The following is a 21,577-nucleotide window of genomic DNA, read 5'->3' as shown; positions in this document are numbered from 1 at the left end:
AAACTTAAGACCAGGTACATTTCGTAACTTAACACATTAACCACTCTTTGGAAATGAGTGAAAGTGGCGGAGCACTTTGCGAAAGATCTCCCAGTCGTGCGCAGAAAATCGGACGTCACACGGCTTGTCGGCCCTGTAGCCGAGTGGTTCTAGGCGCGCAGTCCGGAATCGCGCTGCTGCTACGGTCGCAGGTTCGAATCCTGCCTCGGGCAAGGATGTGTGTGATGTCCTTAGGTAAGTTAGGGTTAAGTCGTTCTAAGTCTAGGGGACTGATGACCTCAGATAGTCCCACAGTGCTTAGATCCATTTGAACCATATTGCCACACGGCTTGAGGTGAACGTGGCTATAGTGCCCAATGGGGCTCGCCCCGTAATACTGCGATTTTGAAAAAACTGGAAAAGGGAGCGTGCGTCTGTCAGAGAGCAGTAGTGGTGTTATACATTACAATATGATCCGCAGAAAACGTTTGGTTGATTTCACACGGAGCAGAATCAAATGACTCAAAGGGCTCTGAGCACTATGCGACTTAACTTCTGAGGTCATCAGTTGCCTAGAACTTAGAACTAATTAAACCTAACTAACCTAAGGACACCACACACATCCACGCCAGAGGCAGGATTCGAACCTGCGATCGTAGCAGTTGCTCGGTTCCAGACAGTAGCGCCTAGAACCACACGGCTGATCCGGCCGACTGGCGCAGAGTCATCGGGAAACTGGAAGAAAGATGAAGTGCAGCGAGTGTAGCCCAGAAGTTTTGTATTCCTCACAGCAAAGTCTTACGTACATGAGGAGCGCTCTGAACCGCATGGACTGCAGCCTGAAGGAGTAGAGGTGTTCGACGACTTTCAACTACTGCAGCAGATAAGCGCTCCATTGAGCAGCGGGCAAGAAGGGATCCACGTCAAATAGCGGGGTAATAGAAGCCACATTTAACAGGACTGCCAGACACGCACTTTCACTCTCCACAGTGGCACGGAGCTTGCATAGTGGTGGTCTCTGCGCCCGATGACCAGTACATCGTGTTCCGTTGTCACCTGGATATCGGCGACACGACTGCAACGGAACCAAGATCACTGATACCTCACAACAAGGGTTGGGATAATTTTAATGAAAGCACATGAAGATAGACCCATGTTATTGTTGTGGTTTTTAGTCCTGAGACTGGTTTCATGCAGCTCTCCATACTACTCTATCCTGTGCAAGCTTCTTCATCTCCCAGTACCTACTGCAACCTACATCCTTCTGAATATGCTTACTGTATTCATCTCTTGGTCTCCCTCTACGATTTTTATCCTCCACGGTGCCCTCCAATACTAAATTGGTGATCCCTTGATGCCTCAGAACATGTCCTACCAACCGATCCCTTCTTCTGGTCAAGTTGTGCCACAAACTGCTCTTCTCCCCAATCCTATTCAATACTTCCTCATTAGTTATGTGATCTATCGATTTAATCTTCAGCATTCCTCTGTAACACCACATTTCGTAAGCTTCTATACTCTTCTTGTCCAAACTATTTATCGTCCATGTTTCACTTCCATACATGGCCACACTCCACACAAACACTTTCAGAAATGACTTCCTGACACTTAAATCTATACTCGATGTTAACAAATTTCTCTTCTTCAGAAACTCTTTCCTTGCCATTGCCAGTCTACATTTTATATCCTCTCTATTTCGACCATCATCAGTTATTTTGCTCCCCAAATAGCTAAACTCCTTTACTACTTTAAGTGTCCCATTTCCTAATCTAATTCCTTCAACATCACCCGACTAAATTCGACTACATTCCTTTATCCTCGTTTTGCTTTTGTTGATGTTCATTTTATATCCTCCTTTCAAGACACTATCCATTGCGTTCAACTGCTCTTCCAAGTCCTTTGCTGTCTCTGACAGAATTACGATGTCATCGGCGATCCTCAAAGTTTTTATTTATTTTCCATGGATTTTAATACCTACTCCAAATTTTTCTTTTGTTTCGTTTACTGCTTGCTCAATATACAGATTGAATAACATCGGGGAGAGACTACAACCCTGTCTCACTCCCTTCCCAACCACTGCTTCCCTTTCATGCCCCTCGACTCTTATAACTGCCATCTGGTTTCTGTACAAATTGTAAATAGCCTTTCGCTCCCTGTATTTTACCCCTGCCACCTTCAGAATCTGAAAGAGAGTATTCCAGTCAACATTCTCAAAAGCTTTCTCTAAATCTACAAATTCTAGAAACGTAGGTTTGCCCTTCCTTAATCCTTCCTCTAAGATAAGTCGTAGGGTCTGTATTGCCTCACATGTTCCAACATTTCTACGGAAGCCAAACTGATCTTCCCCGAGGTCGGCTTCTACTAGTTTTTCCATTCGTCTGTAAAGAATTCGTGTTAGTATTTTGCAGCTGTGACTTATTAAACTGAAAGTTCGGTAATTTTCACATCTGTCAACACCTGCTTTCTTTGGGATTGGAATTATTGTACTCTTCTTGAAGTCTGAGGGTATTTCGCCTGTCTCATACATCTTGCTCACCAGATGGTAGAGTTTTGTCAGGACTGGCTCTCCCGAGACCGTCAGTAGTTCTAATGGAATATTGTCTACTCCAGGGGCCTTGTTTCGACTCAGGTCTTTCAGTGCTCTGTAAAACTCTTCACGCAGTATCGTATCTCCCATTTCATCTTCATCTACCTCCTCTTCCAATTCCATAATGTTGTCCTCAAGTACATCGCCCTTGTATAGACCCTCTATATACTCCTTCCACCTTTCTGCTTCCTCTTCTTTGCTTAGAACTGGGTTTCCATCTGAGCTCTCGATATTCATACAAGTGGTTCTCTTATCTCCAAAGGTCTCTTTAATTTTCCTGTAGGCAGTATCTATCTTACCCCTAGTGAGATAAGCCTCTACATCCTTACACTTGTCCTCTAGCCATCCCTGCTTAGCCATTTTGCACTTCCTGTCGATCTCATTTTTGAGACGTCTGTATTCCTTTTTGCCTGCTTCATTTACTGCATTTTTATATTTTCTCCTTTCATCAATTAAATTCAATATTTCTTCTGTCACCCAAGGATTTCTACTAGCCCTCATCTTTTTACCTACTTGATCCTCGGCTGCCTTCACTACTTCATCCCTAAAAGCTACCCATTCTTCTTCTACTGTAATGCGTTCCCCCATTCCTGTCAATTGTTCCCTTATGCTCTCCCTAAAACTCTGTACAACCTCTGGTTCTTTCAGTTTATCCAGGTCCCATCTCCTTAAATACCCATATATATCGCCATTTGTTATTTCATGGCAGACACTTCAGTGCTTGATAACAATTATTACAATTACAGTTGATGAACCTTGTTACAAGAATTACAACGCTCACAATAATTTAAAGGACCTGAACAAGATCAATTCAGTAACAGCAAACGCTAACAGTTTGCACCATTAAGAACAGAGCTCTAAACCAGGAATATCCAGTTCCCATATACAAGTAACAAGTCACACCAACTAGGTGTGACTACGAGCGGGTTCAACAAACGGAGTATCATCAATAAAGTGAATTACAAATGACAGCTACTAAATGTACTAAGCATGGATAACAAGTTAAAGAAATGGATAGCGCCCATCCCAAATACAGAAAGGATAACGAGTCACACCAAAGACTGACGCTGTTGGAAAGCCATTATCAATGAATAAGCCTTGATAAATTCCCTTCAGCAATACAATATACAATCTACAATGACCCAAGAAAAATGAAATACTAGAAACTCACGAACCTTGGGGTCAGCATGGGAGCACGTTGCAGAGAATATACTGCCCTCCGTGACGACACCCGTTTCTGAACTACGTATATCCTGACTTCTTCGGTCTCCAGACGACCATATCAAATCGTGGTTTCAATGAAATTATTGTCTTCGAATAACAGTGTCATTTCCCGTCATTTCCCACTGCGTATTTCGTTCGGTTACCTCTTGCAGTATACTGTATCAGTTCTTTCTATGTATGGTCCATGTTTTATCGACCTGTGTTACTTGGCAGTTACATAGCGTGCGAAAGTCAGTTTCGTTCTTCAGTTTTTCACTGTATTACGCTATGTATGTCGATTCTGTCAACCTTTCTGTGAGTCTTAATTTGTAAAAACAGCATATGTTCTGTACGAGGTCTGTTAAAAAATTCCGGAACGTTCGTAATTTCGCGCCAGTGTTTAATGTGTAACTGCTGAAAGTTTCATTGTTGTATGTCTGTTAGATATTGTTCAGTGCTCTATTGAGTAGAACAATGCGTCACACAGTTTGCGAATGTCAAGATAGCAGAGCTAGATGAGCAACGCGCCTGCATTGAATTTTGCGTGAAACTCATGAGAAACTTTACAGAGACACACCAAATGATGCAGGAAATGTAGATGTAGATGTAGAAATATACAATCTCCCGAAATACTAGATAAGCTGGGAAGACAAACAGTTCATATGTGATTGCCAACCGGTACACACCAGCAGAAAGACAGACAATGACCCTTAAATAAATATGCAATCCCCCCAAAATACAAGATCAGGCGTGAAGGCGAGCAATTTAAATGCGAATACCAACTGGTACACACCAGCAGAAACATTGACAATCACCTTAAATGAATATATAGTCCCCCAACATTCAAAATGAGCTGGCGAATACAGAAGGCGCCTATCAGAGCCTTGCAATAAGTAGGCAAGGTTTACAATGGGGGCATCTAGCTGATCACTGTGGATCAAAGAAAAAGGCCTTAAAACTTAAAACGCTTCAGAAGTAGTAATTAGGTTGCAAGGTTTCACGAGGTGTTAAAGAGCGGGTATAGTGAGAAGTAACTTCATCCTTGCAGAATACGCTTCAATGCTTGTCTGCTTACAGATTTCATAAATTGGATACATTTAAAGTTCCCAATTAATTAGTGACACTCTGCCGTGGCACTTACAAACGATCAACTTAACTTGAACCAACATTGTGCGCTGGTAGATATACCAGATTTCGGGCAAATCTAGACGTCGTGCAACGACAGAAGATCGCTGCAGCAGATGGTTCAAATGGCTCTGAGCACTATGGGACATAACATATGAGGTCATCAGTCCCTTACACTTAGAACTACTTAAACCTAGCTAACATAAGGACATCACGCACATCCATGCCCGAGGCAAGATTCGACCCTGCGACCGTAGCGGCAGCGCTGCTCCAGACTGAAGCACCTAGAACCACTCTTCCACTGCGGCCGGCACAGTAGAAGAAAAACGAGTCTCTGACTACTGCCGGGGAACAAGAACGCTTCGTTCGCTGGAAAAACTACCCTGCCAATATGCAAGAGAAGAGAACAGTAATCTACTCAAATAGGTTTACAGACGAGGGGGCCTAGGGTGTAGCCGATACTAACTTATTGCGGAAGCGACTTCATATACAGTCTACAAGCTTAACACTCCTTAAAATTACTTAAAAGTTAAAAGGCTGAAATATCACTTTTGCTAATGTAATGAGTAGGGCATACTCACCTACAAAGGGTCCCTTCCCCTAGACACAAACTATGTTCGAATTTCAACTTGTTCAACTCAGTCTACAGCAGAGAATGCTTGTAGACTAGTAGCGAATGTAGCCTGGAACAAAAAAATTACATCGGTTACATTAACTGGTGGCCATACACACAATCACTAGGAGACGCCTTAGTGTAACGTGTCTAATGCCATATTAACGAAGACGTGGTGTGACAATAAAAGGCATTACAATAACAGGCACCAATAACAACAAGAACACTTATCTCGACTCAGGTGTGAAGGAACCGTGACTCCCAGGATTCCAAGCCGGGACGTTATTGCCCCCCAGTCCGTACAGGCGGTCTTCGAGATACGAAAGAATTCAAGCTTGCAGAGTAGGCCGGGAACTAGCCGACCAGGTTGCACGCGATGTCCGCTGCTTTTCCCACAACTCGCAACTTTCAATACTTAATCCAACCAGCAAGGCAGCCTCCTTCTGATTTAACCACTCACGCTTTCTCGAGGCCCGTACCGGACAGCAGCAGTCCCCCAAAACCAACAACTTGTCAGCCCACGTGCCCTCCATTTAACTGTCCGCACGAACTGCCCACCAAACAAACAACACACGCCTTGACCAAAGACCCTAGCTCCCGACATACACTCCTGGAAATTGAAATAAGAACACCGTGAATTCATTGTCCCAGGAAGGGGAAACTTTATTGACACATTCCTGGGGTCAGATACATCACATGATCACACTGACAGAACCACAGGCACATAGACACAGGCAACAGAGCATGCATAATATCGGCACTAGTACAGTGTATATGCAACTTTTGCAGCACTGCAGGCTGCTATTCTCCCATGGAGACAATCGTAGAGATGCTGGATGTAGTCTTGTGGAACGGCTTGCCATGCCATTTCCACCTGGCGCCTCAGTAGGACCAGCGTTCGTGCTGGACGTGCAGACCGCGTGAGACGACGCTTCATCCAGTCCCAAACATGCTCAGTGGGGGACAGATCCGGAGATCTTGCTGGCCAGGGTAGTTGACTTACACCTTCTAGAGCACGTTGGGTGGCACGGGATACATGCGGACGTGCATTGTCCTGTTGGAACAGCAAATTCCCTTGCCGGTCTAGGAATGGTAGAACGATGGGTTCGATGACGGTTTGGATGTACCGTGCACTATTCAGTGTTCCCTCGACAATCACCAGAGGTGTACGGCCAGTGTAGGGGATCGCTCCCCACACCATGTTGGCCCTGTGTGCCTCGGTCGTATGCAGTCCTGATTGTGGCGCTCACCTGCACGGCGCCAAACACGCATACGACCATCATTGGCACCAAGGCAGAAGCGACTCTCATCGCTGTAGACGACACATCTCCATTCGTCCCTCCATTCACACCTGTCGCGACACCACTAGAGGCGGGCTGCACGGTGTTGGGGCGTGAGCGGAAGACGGCCTAACGGTGTGCGGGACCGTAGTCCAGCTTCATGGAGACGGTTGCGAATGGTCCTCGCCGAAACCCCAGGAGCAACAGTGTCCCTAATGTGCTGGGAAGTGGCGGTGCGGTCCCCTACGGCACTGCGTAGGATCCTACGGTCTTGGCGTGCATCCGTGCGTCGCTGCGGTCCGGTCCCAGGTCGACGGGCACGTGCATCTTCCGCCGACCACTGGCGGCAACATCGATGTACTGTGGAAACCTCACGCCCCACGTGTTGAGCAATTCGGCGGTACGTCCATCCGGCCTCCCGCGTGCCCACTATACACTCTCCGTCAAAGTCCGTCAACTGCACATACGGTTCACGTCCACGCTGTCGCGGCATGCTACCAGTGTTAAAGACTGCGATGGAGCTCCGTATGCCACGGCAAACTGGCTGACACTGACGGCGGCGGTGCACAAATGCTGCGCAGCTAGCGCCATTCGACGGCCAACACCGCGGTTCCTGGTGTGTCCGCTGTGCCGTGCGTGTGATCACTGCTTGTACAGCCCTCTCGCAGTGTCCGGAGCAAGTCTGGTGGGTCTGACACACCGGTGTCAATGTGTTCTTTTTTCCATTTCCAGGAGTGTATGATCAGATCGATATCGACAAAACCAAGTAGCGCGCCCGCAGAGTGCCACGCCCGCCAAAATTAAAGACGCCAGGGTTAGATCATACTGAGTGGACGAATGAGAAGTGAAGTGGTGTGCTTTTCTAGCATGAGAAGTGCTTCTAGACAGACCCTGAAACAGCATGAGGTAGGAACACTTAATCCACCCATGAATATTGTCGAACATGATTGTTTTGAAGCTCTACGTGTTAGGATGTTGTGAGAATAAGGCTGAAATGGTGAACCACCCTCGAAAACTTTAAACATAGTACAATCACCTGCCGACGTTATTGTGGGACTGTACTCCTTTCCAACGTTCGTCTTTTCAGTGGTGTATTCGACCGGAACTTCATTTCTTTGGATGAAAATTCAATACCTCATCACTGCATAGATGGACCAGCTCCTGGGGCTACTGCCCGTTCTCCCGATTAAAATCCCATTTGGGATGCGTTTGCGAGACATACTGTAGCGCGTCCAATGCACCAACGACCGTCCAGTGGGTGGAAACTGCGATGCTGGCGGAATGGAATGCCCACCAACAAGAGCACTACTGGAGTGTTTTGTGACCCTTACCAGCTCGGATTAAGCAATCGATGCAATTTAGAGGTGCGCTACCCTAGATTTGTTACCTGTAGGATCGATCAACAAGAAGGTATTACGGGAACACTTCATGAATGAAATGGAAATCACTGGATGGAAGACGACGCTCTTTCCGCCAGGCACTATTGCGGAAATGTGGAGAACCGGCATTTGAGGCCGACTGCAAACCGATTCTACTGCCACGAAAGTTCATTTCGCGTGAGGGCCTCGAAAATATGATGAGACAAATTAAGGCTCGTACAGAGACTTGCGGACAGTCGTTTCTCAGTCATTGTCTTCTTGAGTCGAACAGGAAAGGAATCGACTAGTAGCAGTGCAAGGTACCCACCGCCGTCCACTGTACGGAGGTATGCGGAGTATGTTTGTGGATGAAGATTTAAATCTCCTTACGAACCTTGGGGTCAGCATGGGAGCACGTTGCACAGCACCCGTTTCTTAACTACGTATATCCCGACTTCTTCGCTCTCCAGACGACCATAACAAATCTTGGTTTCAGTGAAATTATTGTCTTCGAATAACAGTGTCATTTCCGTCAATTCCCACTGCACATTTCGTTCGGTTACCTACTGTAGTATACTGTATTAGTTCTTTCTATGTATGGTCCATGTTTTATCGACCTGTGTTCCTTGGCAGTCACACAGCATGCGAAAGTCAGTTTCGTTCATCACTTTTTCACTGTATTAAGCTATGTATGTCGATTCTGTCAACCTTTCTGTGAGTCTTAATGTGTAAAAACAGCAAATGTTCTGTACGAGGTATGTTAAAAAATTCCGGAACATTCGTAATTTCGCGCCAGTGGTGTGTTGGAGAGAAATGCAGTTGAAATTCTTTCACATGCCTGTGTTTAATGTGTAACTGCTGAAAGTTTCATTGTTGTATGTCTGTTGGATATTGTTCAGTGCTGTATTGAGTAGAACATTGCGTCTCACAGTTTGCGAATGTCAAGATGGCAGAGCTAGATGATCACAGCGCCTTCAATGAATTTTGCGTGAAACTCAAGAAAAACTTTACAGAGACACACCAAATGATGCAGGAAGCATACAGTGATGGGTGTGTAAGCAGCAGTCGGTGTTATGAATGGTTCCCACGGTCTAAAAATGGCCGGACGGTCGTTATATACGACCTTCGTTCATGACGCCCTTCGACGTCTCCCTTCAACGGTCATGTCAGGAACGTCGACGAAATTGTGCGTACCATCGAAGACTGATTTCCCAAGAGATTGCAGAAGAATTTTACATATCAGTTGGATTATGTCATCCTGGCACAGTATCTTGGACTCCTTCATGTTGCCGCCAACTTCGTCCCATTGCTCATGAACCAAGACCAGATACACCTTTGCCTAGTAACCTGTGAAGAGCTCTCGGGTCGCGCAAGTGAGAACGAGACCTTCCTTAAGACAATCGTGCTGGTAATGAGACGTAGATATAATGTCGTGATGTTAAGATCAAGGTTCAATCTTCACAATGAGTCGGGAAAGGTTCTCTAAGAACAAGAAAAGCTCGTCAAGTCGGGTCAAATGTCAAAGCCGTACTGATAGTTTTCTTTGACTTTGAACGATTAGTTTATCATGAATTCGTGCCACAGGGACAAGCTGTTAATCGATGGTACTATCGGGACGTGTTGCTACGCCGACGAGAAAATGTGGGAAGGTAAAGTTCTGAAAATTGGCGAGACAATTCATGGCCCTTGCCTCACGATAACGCACCGGCACATTTATCCCTGTTGGTGCGTGACTGTCACACGAAAAACGAAATCGTTGTGCTGCCTCATCTTCCTCCAGACCTAGCACCTGCTGACTTCCCTTTTATGCTCAAAGTTGAAAACCTTGTTGAAAGGACGAAGATTTGCAACGATTGTCGAGAAAAAAGAAAATTTGCAGACGGCGCTTCGCACGATCGAGCAAGAGACTGCTTCCGAAAGTAGAAACGGCTTTGGGAGTGGTATATCAATTATGGAGGAAAGTATTTTGAAGGATATCATGCACAATAAGTAGAACTTAAGCGCAGAACAATTTTGTGGACAAAGTTCCGGAGTTTTTTCAACAGGCCTCTTACATCCTATTTTACGATCGTAGATGTTCAGTTGACATTTTTGCGTGCTGGGTTGAGTCTTACTATTAATTTTTGTAGCTTTTTGCAGCTACTTTTCTCACTCGGTGAGTGCTGCCAGCAGAAGACTACGGAGTGTGACCTGCTCACAATGTCTGCAGGTACAAGGAGGGCCAGCGGCAGGGCTCGGGCACCGGACTGTCGGGCTTCGGGCTGCTCGCCATCACGCTGAAGCTGCTCAAGGAGCGCGACCAGCTGCTCATGCTGCCCATCATTATCTTCCTCGGCTTCGAGCAGGCGTTCATCGGCGCTGATTTCACCGCAGTGAGTTCCACTAGCAAACTGCCTATTGCTGTTGCTGTTGTGGTCTTCAGTCCTGAGACTGGTTTGATGCAGCTCTCCATGCAACTCTATCCTGTGCAAGATGCTTCATCTCCCAGTACGTACTGCAGCCTACATCCTTCTGAATCTGCTTAGTGTATTCATCTCTAGGTTTCCCTCTACGATTTGTATTCTCCACGCTGCCCTCCAATACTAAATTGGTGATCCCTTGATGCCTCAGAACATGCCTTACCAACCGATTTCTTCTTCTAGTCAAGTTGTGCCACAAACTCCTCTTCTCCCCAATTCTATTCAATACTTCCTCATTAGTTACGTGACCTACCCATCTAATCTTCAGCGTTCTTCTGTAGCACCACATTTCGAAAGCTTCTATTCTCTTCTTGTCAGATCCCTTTATCCTCCATGTTTCACTTCCATACATGGCTACATTCCATACAAATACTCTCAGAAACGACTTCCTGAAACTTAAACCTGTACTCGATGATAACAGATTTCTCTTCTCCAGAAAAACTTTCCTTGCTATTGCCAGTATACATTTTATATCATTTCTACTTCCGCCATCATCAGTTATTTTGCTCCCCAAATAGCAAAACTCCTTTACTACTTTAAGTGTTTCATTCCCAAATCTAATTCCCTCAGCATTGCCCGAGATAACTTGACTACCTTCCATTATCCTCGTTTCGCTTTTGTTGATGTTTATCCTCCTTTCAAGATACTGTCCATCCCGTTCAACTGCTCTTCCAAATCCTTTGCTGTCTTTGACAGAATCACAATGTCATCTGCGAACCTTAAAGTTTTTATTTCTTCAGTAAAGCTACATGTCCTCGGGAAAAATTACGGCTGTAGTTTCCCCTTGCTTTCAGCCGTTCGCTGTACCAGCACAGCAAGGCCGTTTTGGTTAGTGTTACAAGGGTAGATCAGTCCGTCATCCAGACTGTTGCCCCTGTAACTACTGAAAAGCCTGCTGTCCCTCTTCAGGAAGCACACGTTTGTCCGGCCTCTCAACGGACACCCCTCCATTGTGGTTGCACCTACGGTACGGCTATCTGTATCGCTGAGGCACGCAAGCCTCCCCACCAACAGCAAGTTCTATGGTTCATGGAGAGGGGTGGGGGAGGGGGAGAACTGCCTATTATCCTCCCTGTATCCTTTACTCTGGCAGTATCTCGACGTCCATGACTTTTTCCCACAATGGAAAAAGAAATTCTGTTATCGTTCGGTATTATTTCTATAATACACACTGCTGAGCTAAAACACTACAACCACTGCCGACCGCGAGGGTGAGTGCCACTTGTTGCATAGCGGGCACTTGCCTCGGCGAGAAAGTATGGGTTAGTTATAATTAAAGTACATCACAGCTCCACAGATGGGCTATAATTGTCGTGTGGCAGCGAAACTTGGTCAGTATTCTAATTCGTTATTACGGAATCGATTTACGCCGGAAAAAAGTTGTTCCAATTTTGGCCACCACATGCAAACATGGCGCTGTGTAAGCAAGAAAGACGTATAGCAACGTTTCCATTTGGAAATGGATGGTGAACGAGACGTGGGCACGAAAGGTGGGACAAGTGAGAAAGTCCTTATTAACCATTACTTATACTGTTTGTACAATAGGAGCACTGGAGACCCGGCGAGATGCTGCACAGCAGCAGTTTTGCAGCTAGTGGCCAAAATTGGAACTATTTTTTTTTCCAGCGTATATCGATTGTTCATCTTCGCTTTAGCACATCTATCAAATTTCGCTGCCGTACGACATTACAGGCCACTCCGCGAGTAGCTGCGCTTCAGTTACAGCCACCCAGTTCATAAGCGGAGCAGAGACGAATATGGACTCGTAGTAGTGACGACATGGCTGCAAATGAGTAAATTTACTAACTTAAGCTACTTTGCCAAAGGACGGATAGTTAAGACCCAAAGCCTGGAAAGGAGCATCTTGGAAACGGCAAAACCCAGCGCCAGCTCTTAGGCATTCAATTCGTCACCGCAACTGATGATGACAATGTAATCTTAGCTCAGATATTGTGCTCATTGGACACTGACATCAGGCCGTTCATCCTGTAAACTGTTCTACCCAAATGCAATCTTCCTCTTATTACGTGTAGTTCTACGGACATCCTTAATTATATAGCGAAACGGTAGATTTTGTTTCATTTTAGTATCTCCTAGTTTAGAGTTCATGCTTTAATGTATATAGTTGTTATATTTCACCTAAATGACAGCACAAAACAAGTGAATAAAATTTCGAATATGCACCGTCTCGAAGCGGCTTACCTTACTCACCCAAAAATTCTTTACGAATCCAAGAGTTGTTCTTTGTGAGCATCTTCTAGGAGCAGAAATGTTTCTTTTGATCGAAAAATCTGGATTGGATTAGGTAGGAGAGGATTTAAGTATCCCGCACAGGCATTAGGCTACGTCCCATGCTCACCATTTTTTTTTTTTTTGCTTTCTAATAAAAGTGATGCTTCAGATAATTAAATTTACGAAAGGTGTGACTTGTAAATGAAGATATGAAATTTACTCTAACTTTATAATTATTAATTACCTTCAAAATTTACAAAAGCCTTACACACTTCAACTGATTAACGTAGAAACACATGCTCCTCCCAACATAATCACAGAAAAATTGCTTCTTTAATTCACGTTTGGAAGTGGTATGAAAAGTGCAAGGTCTGTTTGGTGAATAAAGAACCTACTTGAAACACCTAATCACGAGTTAAATCCAGTTCATAAACAGACATAGCCTGATCATAGCCGTTAGTGTCAGTCTGGTACACACTCCACAAGAAGACCTAAGCAACCACAATGCTCAAAATAACACGTCAAGTCAAAAGAAGAATTACGCATTACCATGCGTTGCTGAACAGACAAACACAGACGAGATCTATACGTAGTTTTTGTGACAAGATGAGCAAAAGATTACTCAAGGTTGCGCGATATCACAGTGCACGCAAGCTGTTGAACCAACAAGGTTATGCATCTGCTAGCGGCAATTACCTGTTATGTGCTCTCGACTGCATGGCTGCTCTCACCCTCTGAAAATCCTACAAAAAGCTAATCAAAATCTTTAATGATTTTATCAGCTGAAACTGTCCTCTGTTACTCGTTAGGTGAAAATATAGGCTTTCATCCCTTGTCTGGAAAATATGGCGATATACACGTGCATAGATGATGCAGCGCGTGTACATCAGTGTCCTCTCAATTCTCGCAATAACAATTAACTACGTGACTGTTTCGTTTCCCCTCTGTCGGAGCTCAACAACTCTTCAGCTAATTCCTAGCTGAATGTCAGCCAAAGTGAACGCAGTGTTCACACGAATTTCATGTTTTGGCGCCGTACACGGCGTGATGAGCCCTGTTCTACACTTGACACTGGTTCAGAGTCCCCGAAGTTTTCGGTCTTGTGTGTTTCACAGCAAACTGTCCCCACACCTGTGTCCTTTATTGCTTCGCATCACGGCTTTTTCAAACTAATGTACATACTTTACAAATTGGTAGGCAAATACCCTCATTATGGCTGAAGTATGTCAGGTGATATTTTCATCTACTTAAGGTGCAAAATTGACAGTCATTGAATCTGTCACCTTACGATACTATACTAAGCCGAAAATAAAGGTGCATAGTTGGAAAGAAAAACATATAAATTATTTTCTAAAGAACAAAAATTGTGGACATGTAGTATGTACGTAGATTTTATTGCCTGTGAATTAGACACTCGAGATGAGTGACGCAATGGAAGCAACAAATTGTCTCAAGCGTGGAAAACTTTCTGCAACAGTGGAGGTTACTGTTATTAAAAAATGACTTAAAACTGACGAAGATCTTCCTGAATCTGTACACGTAGTAAATGCTACTCATTAAAAGTTAAGAGGTAATTACAGGATAGGAAGTAGGGCCAACTCCAGAGATTTTGCCGCCCCATGCGAAAATTTCAAATGCGCCTCCCCTTCGCCCCTTCTAGCATTTTCAGACATACTCAACCTTTTTCACGATGTCATTCATCCATGATGTCTTATCTTCACGAATCACACTTACTCGTACAGCTTTTCCACTTGAATACCAGAGCAACAAATGGTTCAAATGGCTCTGACCACTATGGGACTCAACAGCTGAGGTCATCAGTCCCCTAGAACGTAGAACTACATAAATCTAACTAACTCAAGGACATCACACACATCCGTGCACGAGGCAGGATTCGAACCTGCGACCGTAGCGGTCGCGCGGTTCCAGACTGAAGCGCGTAGAACCAGAGCAACAGTCATTAAAAAAGAAGTGAAATGTTTACAGTGCAATACATTTTCATTCCAAAATTAATTACGTCAAGCTGAATTAAGCTATGTCACGGGCGGAGTATATAATTAAAATCTCTTAACATTTTCAAGTTCATTGAGGAATGGGGAGCGAGGCGTATAGCAACAACCACTAGTTGAGTATAGTTAGTAGTTATGTTGGAGAGGAAGGTCACAGGACAGCAAGTGACTTACGTATAAATGCTTTATTTGTCGAAAAAACTACAGTATAAATGGACAGGTCCTCTTTAGTGTATACGTAGTACTTAAAGGAAGAACGCCTGTGGTCGGATATCGAGAAGGTGTGCTTTCCGAAATGACAGGATAACGATTTATGGCTCGAAACAAACAGCTTTGAAAGCACTTTCTTTCTTTTTTTTAGTGAAAAGTAGCAGCTAAATCTTAAATACAGTGGTTTAAATGCAAGCAAAGTAAAATATGACGAAACTGGAGAAACAGTTCATCCAGTGCACTTCTGTTACTTAAGCTCCAAAGCAAGATTGGAAAGTATCTTAATATTAGTATTATTGATGGTGGTTTCAACACATAGAAATAAACGTGAAATAGAGAAAACTTAAGAGAATTTACAACACAAAGAGTTAACGGGTCGTGACAAGAATAAGAGGAATGCAAAAGCATTAAAGGCCGATTCAGAGGAGAGGGAGTGATGGAAAACGGATGCATGCATCTTTCCACGTCGTGTTAAAGCTGCTTAATAGCAATGTCTGGATTCAAAAGACTATGGCATGTGACGGGCAGAGCATATTTTACATTTTCCTTATTTATTTATTTATTAGAACTTGTTTTTTGTTGGGCGATGGTTCCTGTGTAGGAACTGTTAGGAATCCATACTCTGACATTCATGTTTATTTGTAACTCTTGAAGTTCTTAGCTTCTGTAGTGGCTCTGAAGCTGACGCAAGTACTTTTCAAGTATTGTGTAGGCGCACGATAAAAACTGAGTTGACAACAGTGTCATTAGTAACTTTTGCTATGTAGGATGTGTAAGGCCTTTTTATTCTGACATTTATGTTTATTTGGAACTCTTAAGGTTCTTAGATTCTGCAGTGGCTCTGAAGCTGACGTAAGTACTTGCCAAGTGTTGTGTAGGCGCAAGATAAAAACTGAGTTGACAACACTGTCATTAGTAACTTTTGTTACTTTGAAAGACTCACCTAAGGTGCTTCATTTGTCATCTGTTACATAGTACCGTAGACTATTTCCAGTAAGACACCAACTTTTATGAGTGATTTATATTTCCATATAATTCTCACACTTCTTCATTAATACAAAACTTTCAGTATTTCGTTTAATTCATCCTTTTCGAACCATACCAAAATTTAAGATTTTGTCTTCCCTAAAAACTGTCGCCAAGTCAGCCATGACAGGTAAAGGGATCTGGAAGAACGTAAAACTTGAACCGATGTTGAAAAATGTGCCCTGCTAGATTATTAGTAAGTGTTTTGAGGTACACAGGGTACTTACTATGACTCGAGAATGAATAACAGAGGAACCTGTACGACCCAACGAAAGTTCATAATATGCTGAAGCCGATTATTTGTGTTGCTTGGCTTAGTAGCTAGGTAAATACGTATGGATTAGTACCACACAAGAAGAGAAAGAGAGCAATATTTTAATAAGCTGAAAGACACCACCTGCTGAAAAAAATTTGGATCTGGTGGAATGAACAATTTGGCGGAAGTCTATCAACGAACAGATAAACAGTCTATAGGCACTACTCAGAGCTGTCTACATTCTCCTTGAGCACAATCTTCGAGACGTACCGTCGGATTTCATGTCAATGGGATTCGATTGGGCTTAAGACTGAAGAACTAAATCGAATTTTGAAAAGCGATTTACAACTCTGTCACAGACGATGTAATCCCAGTCTAATTATATCCAGTATTAGAAATTTATGAGGCATGTTCAGTCGGCAGCTAACCATAGGGCAGAGAGCTTATCTCGGTGAAGATATTCGAGGCAACATCACACAAGTTTTTGAAGGCTGCCATGAATCGCTCAAATGAGATACGAGATGGCTTTCTTGGAATGGTGTTTTTATATAACCTACGCACTAAATTGCTCGTAATATGTTGCTTCTATTCGGTGTCTCCTGTCTTCTACAAAAAACGTTCTTACTCTGAAGCTGGCAAACGTGCGTGCCCTCTTCGCAGTCCATCGAAGGGTATGAGGAGGAGGAGGAGACATAACTGTTCATTGTTGACGCTGTAAACCAAATGTACGATACTTTTTGCTTCAGTTACGATCTCTCTTTTAGGCTCCCGTTATTCAAGTGAAGAAAGCATGGTTACAAAACTTTTCACTTAAACAAGTAACGATGATGTGAAGGAAATGTGTTTCTTTCAATGAGACAAATGGCTGAACAACGAAATGGGTTTTGAAAATCAGTGGAAATTTTTGTCTATGTTTCATGAAATCTAAATTACCATTTATGAATTTGTCCTATTTTCTTACGAGTTATTTTACATATTCAGCAGGGAATCCTTTTTTCACAACAAAATTCAATCGTTAACTGCACGATTTCAGTATTTCAGTACACTTAACCGGTTTCGACAAATTATTGTCTTCTTCGGAAGCCGACTACGCTTAGAAAAATATAAATCGTTACAACAATACCATACATGCATGTGAAGTACGAGAAGCGCATTACAAAAAATGTTCTCGCTATTGGCTTATAATACGCTTAAGCAGGTGTCATTACCTTCATCAATGAAGCATATTGCCAAAACATATCGCAAAACTTACACAGTTTATGCAATAAATACGAGAGCGTGCTGAAAAGTAATGTTTCGGAATTTTTTATTTTTTTCTCAATATCGTTTAACGTATTACATGTCACGTGTATTACTCGATCGGCTTTCCTGCATCGCTCTCGCGAGAGGGCTTCGAATTGGAGCGTGTACCGTAGCTTTGTGTAACGTAACAATGACAGAGCCTGTGAGACCCACAGAAATTTGAAAGTACGAATTTGAAGAGTTCGTCCTTCAGAATTACAATGCCAGACTACACACGGATGCTGCGACATCCGTAATGAATCATCGCCTTGTGCTCCCTGTCATCGATCATCTTCCATACAGTCGTCGTTTGGCCCCATCCGATTTGTTTCCAAAACTTGAAGGATACCTTCGAGGACTTTTTTCGATAGTGATGAAGGTGTGCAAGTAGAGATGAGGTTGTTGCTCCGTCAACAAAATCAAATATGGTACAATGACGGTAACAACAAACTGGTCTGTCGTTGGAGGAAATGCGTTTGTCGCCAGGGTAACAATGGTGAGAACAAAGTATGTAGACATGAAGGCTAACGATATAGAATGTTAAATCAGTTTGTTTGAATCATGAATCTTTAGGGGTTTTCACGTAACACATACAGCACGCCCTAAAATAGTCACAAATTGGTAACATTCAGTAAAATAATAACAGTAACATAAACATAAATCATTAGAGCAATGCCATACATGTATGCAAAGTGAAAGGAGCGTATTAAAAGCAACTTTTCTGATTATTGGGTTATAACACGAAGACGCATGTGCAGTATCAGGTCAAACGTTGTCTTGAAGAAGAATCCCACCGTTCTCTGCAAAGCCCGGCATTTCTTCCCCAGCACTTGCTTGACTTTGTTCTCAGTCATGTCTGAGTAGTAGAAGCGGGATTAAATGTTCCCTCGAAGAGCTAGGTCATAAGAGACGGAGCACAAGCTCGTATTGCGACGAAAGGATGGGAAGGATATCGGGCGTGTCCCTTTGAAAGAAGAAGTGCCGGAATTTGCCTGGAGCGACTTAGGGAAATCATGGGAAATGGTCAGACGGGGATTTGAGCCGTCGTCCTCTGGAGTGCGAGTCTAATGTGCTAACAACCTCGTGACCTCGCTCCGTATGTCTGAGCAGTATCGGTTGTTAGCGCGTTGTCCCTCCACAAATTCACAGAAAACCTAATATGAGCACTCGAAACGACGGTGAATATGCTTCTACCAGTCGATAGTTAGGTTTTTAGTTTTTTATGGACAGGAGATGCAAATTGCCTCCACTGTATGCTATGACGCCTGGAATATGACTCAAAATGATGTATCCACGCTTCATTAAAAGCGAAAATCATATTGTAAGGTCCATCACCTTCGTGTCGGAAAGGATATTTGAGCTTAATGCAGATGCGAAATCTCTGTTTGTTGAGGTGGACAGTAAACTCTATCACAATCCAACTCGAACAAGTCTTACGGTAGTTCCATTTGAATGACAGACTGAGTGGTTTCAACAATGACTCAAAATTGCTCAGCAGTTGTTCGGCAAATTCGTTGCCGGTATTCATAAATAAATGAGTCGATAAACTTTGCAACGCTGGTACCGATACTGATTCTGCACACGCGGAGCGGTGTTCGTCGGTTACGTATTGCGGACAATTTTAAACTTTTCCACCCACAATCAAATACTCGCACGGTTCATAAAACTACAGTCGTATTGTTTTCTTCATATAAGTGTGTTTAGGACGTTTGTAAATGTTTCAAAAATGAAAATCTGATCGCAGAATGCTGTTCTTCAAAAGCACTTTCTTAGAACGGACGCGCCATCATAATTTAGACATTGTGTTAGCCTTAAAATTAATTGAACAAATGGCTATCTCTCCTCGCAAGATTTTGAATAGCCGAAAAGTTTCAGTTCCTTACATTGGACGTTGCAGTGTTTGTCTGTTACGCATTTTTTTGTTAAATTAGTGTATGACCCACGTATTTTCTTCTCGCGATCCCAACAGCGTTTCGTCATTATCGTTCAGCTGTTCAGTGGTTGCACTATAAGCCCGATAAGTCTTGCCGTCGAGTCTTGGCCAAACTGTTACTTAACGATACTGTCATTTTTGACTGGTCTTTCATTAACTGAAAGAAAAGTGAGATTAATATGCTGTTCAAAGTAGGGTTGGATGGGTAAATCTGCTCGTCAGTGCAAGGCCGGTTCTTACAATCATCAAGTGGTACGTTGCCTGCTTCAACCAGCGCACAACGACCGTTTTATTTGTTCCGTGCCTCTTTATGCTCCAGTGAGAGTTCATATACTTACAAACAACATTCACTTCTAACAACGCAAAACCTCATTTACACGCCGCTGTAATCCCAAGTTATGAAATTATATACTTCAGTAACGATATATACTCACAATTCTACCCTACACAATGTAGTAGTTTGCACATATTACCCGTTTCAGTATCTCATTACTTCTGCTAAAATATATTTCAGTCCATAACTGAAATGGTAGCTACTAACTGAGTTTTAATCACTTCTGCAAATGTCTCATTAGCTTCTTCACATGTTCGACTAGCAATGAAATAATTTGCATTCCTTTCCTGGATAACACGTTTTATGCTTAATTTGTAAATGTACCATGTCAAACATGTCATACCTACAGTTATATATTTGACGTAAGCTGCTTTTTGATTGTAATTAAGTTTATAGAACAAGTTTAGGGTGTTCACTCACTATCGACAGTATCCGTATTACACTACTGCTGTAACATGCAATAAAAGCCGCTATGTGGACACCATAGCATCAATCAACACAACATTTTTAGCAGATCTCCATCATAGTTACGCACCTTTCGAATGGGTAGTACTGGTGAATTAAACTGTCCGCAACTACATATGAAACATACTCTAAATAAGCAGTTTTCTTTCAGGAAAAGTAGATGCAACAATCCGATTCCCGAAAAATACAAACTTAACAACACATAAGAGAATTACTTGCCTCTGTCGTTTACTTCCTCCAATTGCACATTTCAGTTTAAGAAATTTTTGTAATTCCGCTAAAAATTTCAGTGCTATGAGGTCTCACCAGAAAACTGTTTTCAGCCGAAGTCTGTGTGAATCGGACTGTATAAGCCGTGCAACGTGTGTTTACTGGCATATATCTTGCTAGATTTAATTGTGACTCATTTAGGAGGATTCAACCGACCGAAAAAGATCTGAAAAGGAGGAAATCGCTTCCGGATCCCATTGTGACAAATTTGCAGCCGCTGCTGCGGCAGATGAATCAGGAAGCACCGGGTCGATCTGCGAATTAGGAGCCTTTCTTTAAACACACAGGAACGGAATAAGGTCACGTCTCCTCCCTGTGAAATATTTCCCATTTGGCTCATACTGAAGATTTACTGAGTCCGTTCTTACCATCAATACGTGATTTACATAGGTATTACAACATGAATGGCCATTTACACTCTATTCATTTTGACGTCCTTAAGCATACCATTTCGAATCAGCAGAAAACCGCACGAGGTACTGATCTTCAGCAATGTCAAAATGTATGTGAACTTAACGTTTGTGATACAGAGACACATTTAATGGAAATGTTCAGTGAATATATGTCCGATTATCGGGCAATCATCTGACCACAAGAGAAACAATTAAACTAACAAACCATTACTGCCGTCATTAACCGATTTCATTTGCAGCCCTTAAAACCAGCTGGGTTCATCTACACTTCTGGAAATTGAAATAAGAACACCGTGAATTCATTGTCCCAGGAAGGGGAAACTTTATTGACACATTCCTGGGGTCAGATACATCACATGATCACACTGAAAGAACCACAGGCACATAGACACAGGCAACAGAGCATGCACAATGTCGGCACTAGTACAGTGTATATCCACCTTTCGCAGCAATGCAGGCTGCTATTCTCCCATGGAGACGATCGTAGAGATGCAGGATTTAGTCCTGTGGAACGGATTGCAATGCCATTTCCACCTGGCGCCTC

The 21,577-nt window shown here is 43.1% G+C and overlaps 1 protein-coding gene across 2 annotated transcripts in view; it reads left to right on the top strand.

Moving 5' to 3' along the window:
* LOC126355137 (UNC93-like protein) overlaps positions 1-21,577 on the top strand; it is a 980,883-nt gene that overhangs the window by 342,204 nt on the left and 617,102 nt on the right. For both annotated transcript variants that reach the window (XM_050005321.1, XM_050005323.1), the window contains exon 5: positions 10,355-10,517. In XM_050005321.1, the coding sequence (XP_049861278.1) occupies positions 10,355-10,517 (163 nt within the window). The remainder of the gene's footprint in view (positions 1-10,354; positions 10,518-21,577) is intronic.

Source organism: Schistocerca gregaria, chromosome 3 (assembly GCF_023897955.1).
Source record: "Schistocerca gregaria isolate iqSchGreg1 chromosome 3, iqSchGreg1.2, whole genome shotgun sequence".
NCBI classification, from domain to species: Eukaryota; Metazoa; Arthropoda; class Insecta; order Orthoptera; family Acrididae; genus Schistocerca; species Schistocerca gregaria.
The sequence above is the reverse complement of the archived record's forward strand: the minus strand, read 5'-3'. Positions and strand labels throughout refer to the sequence as shown.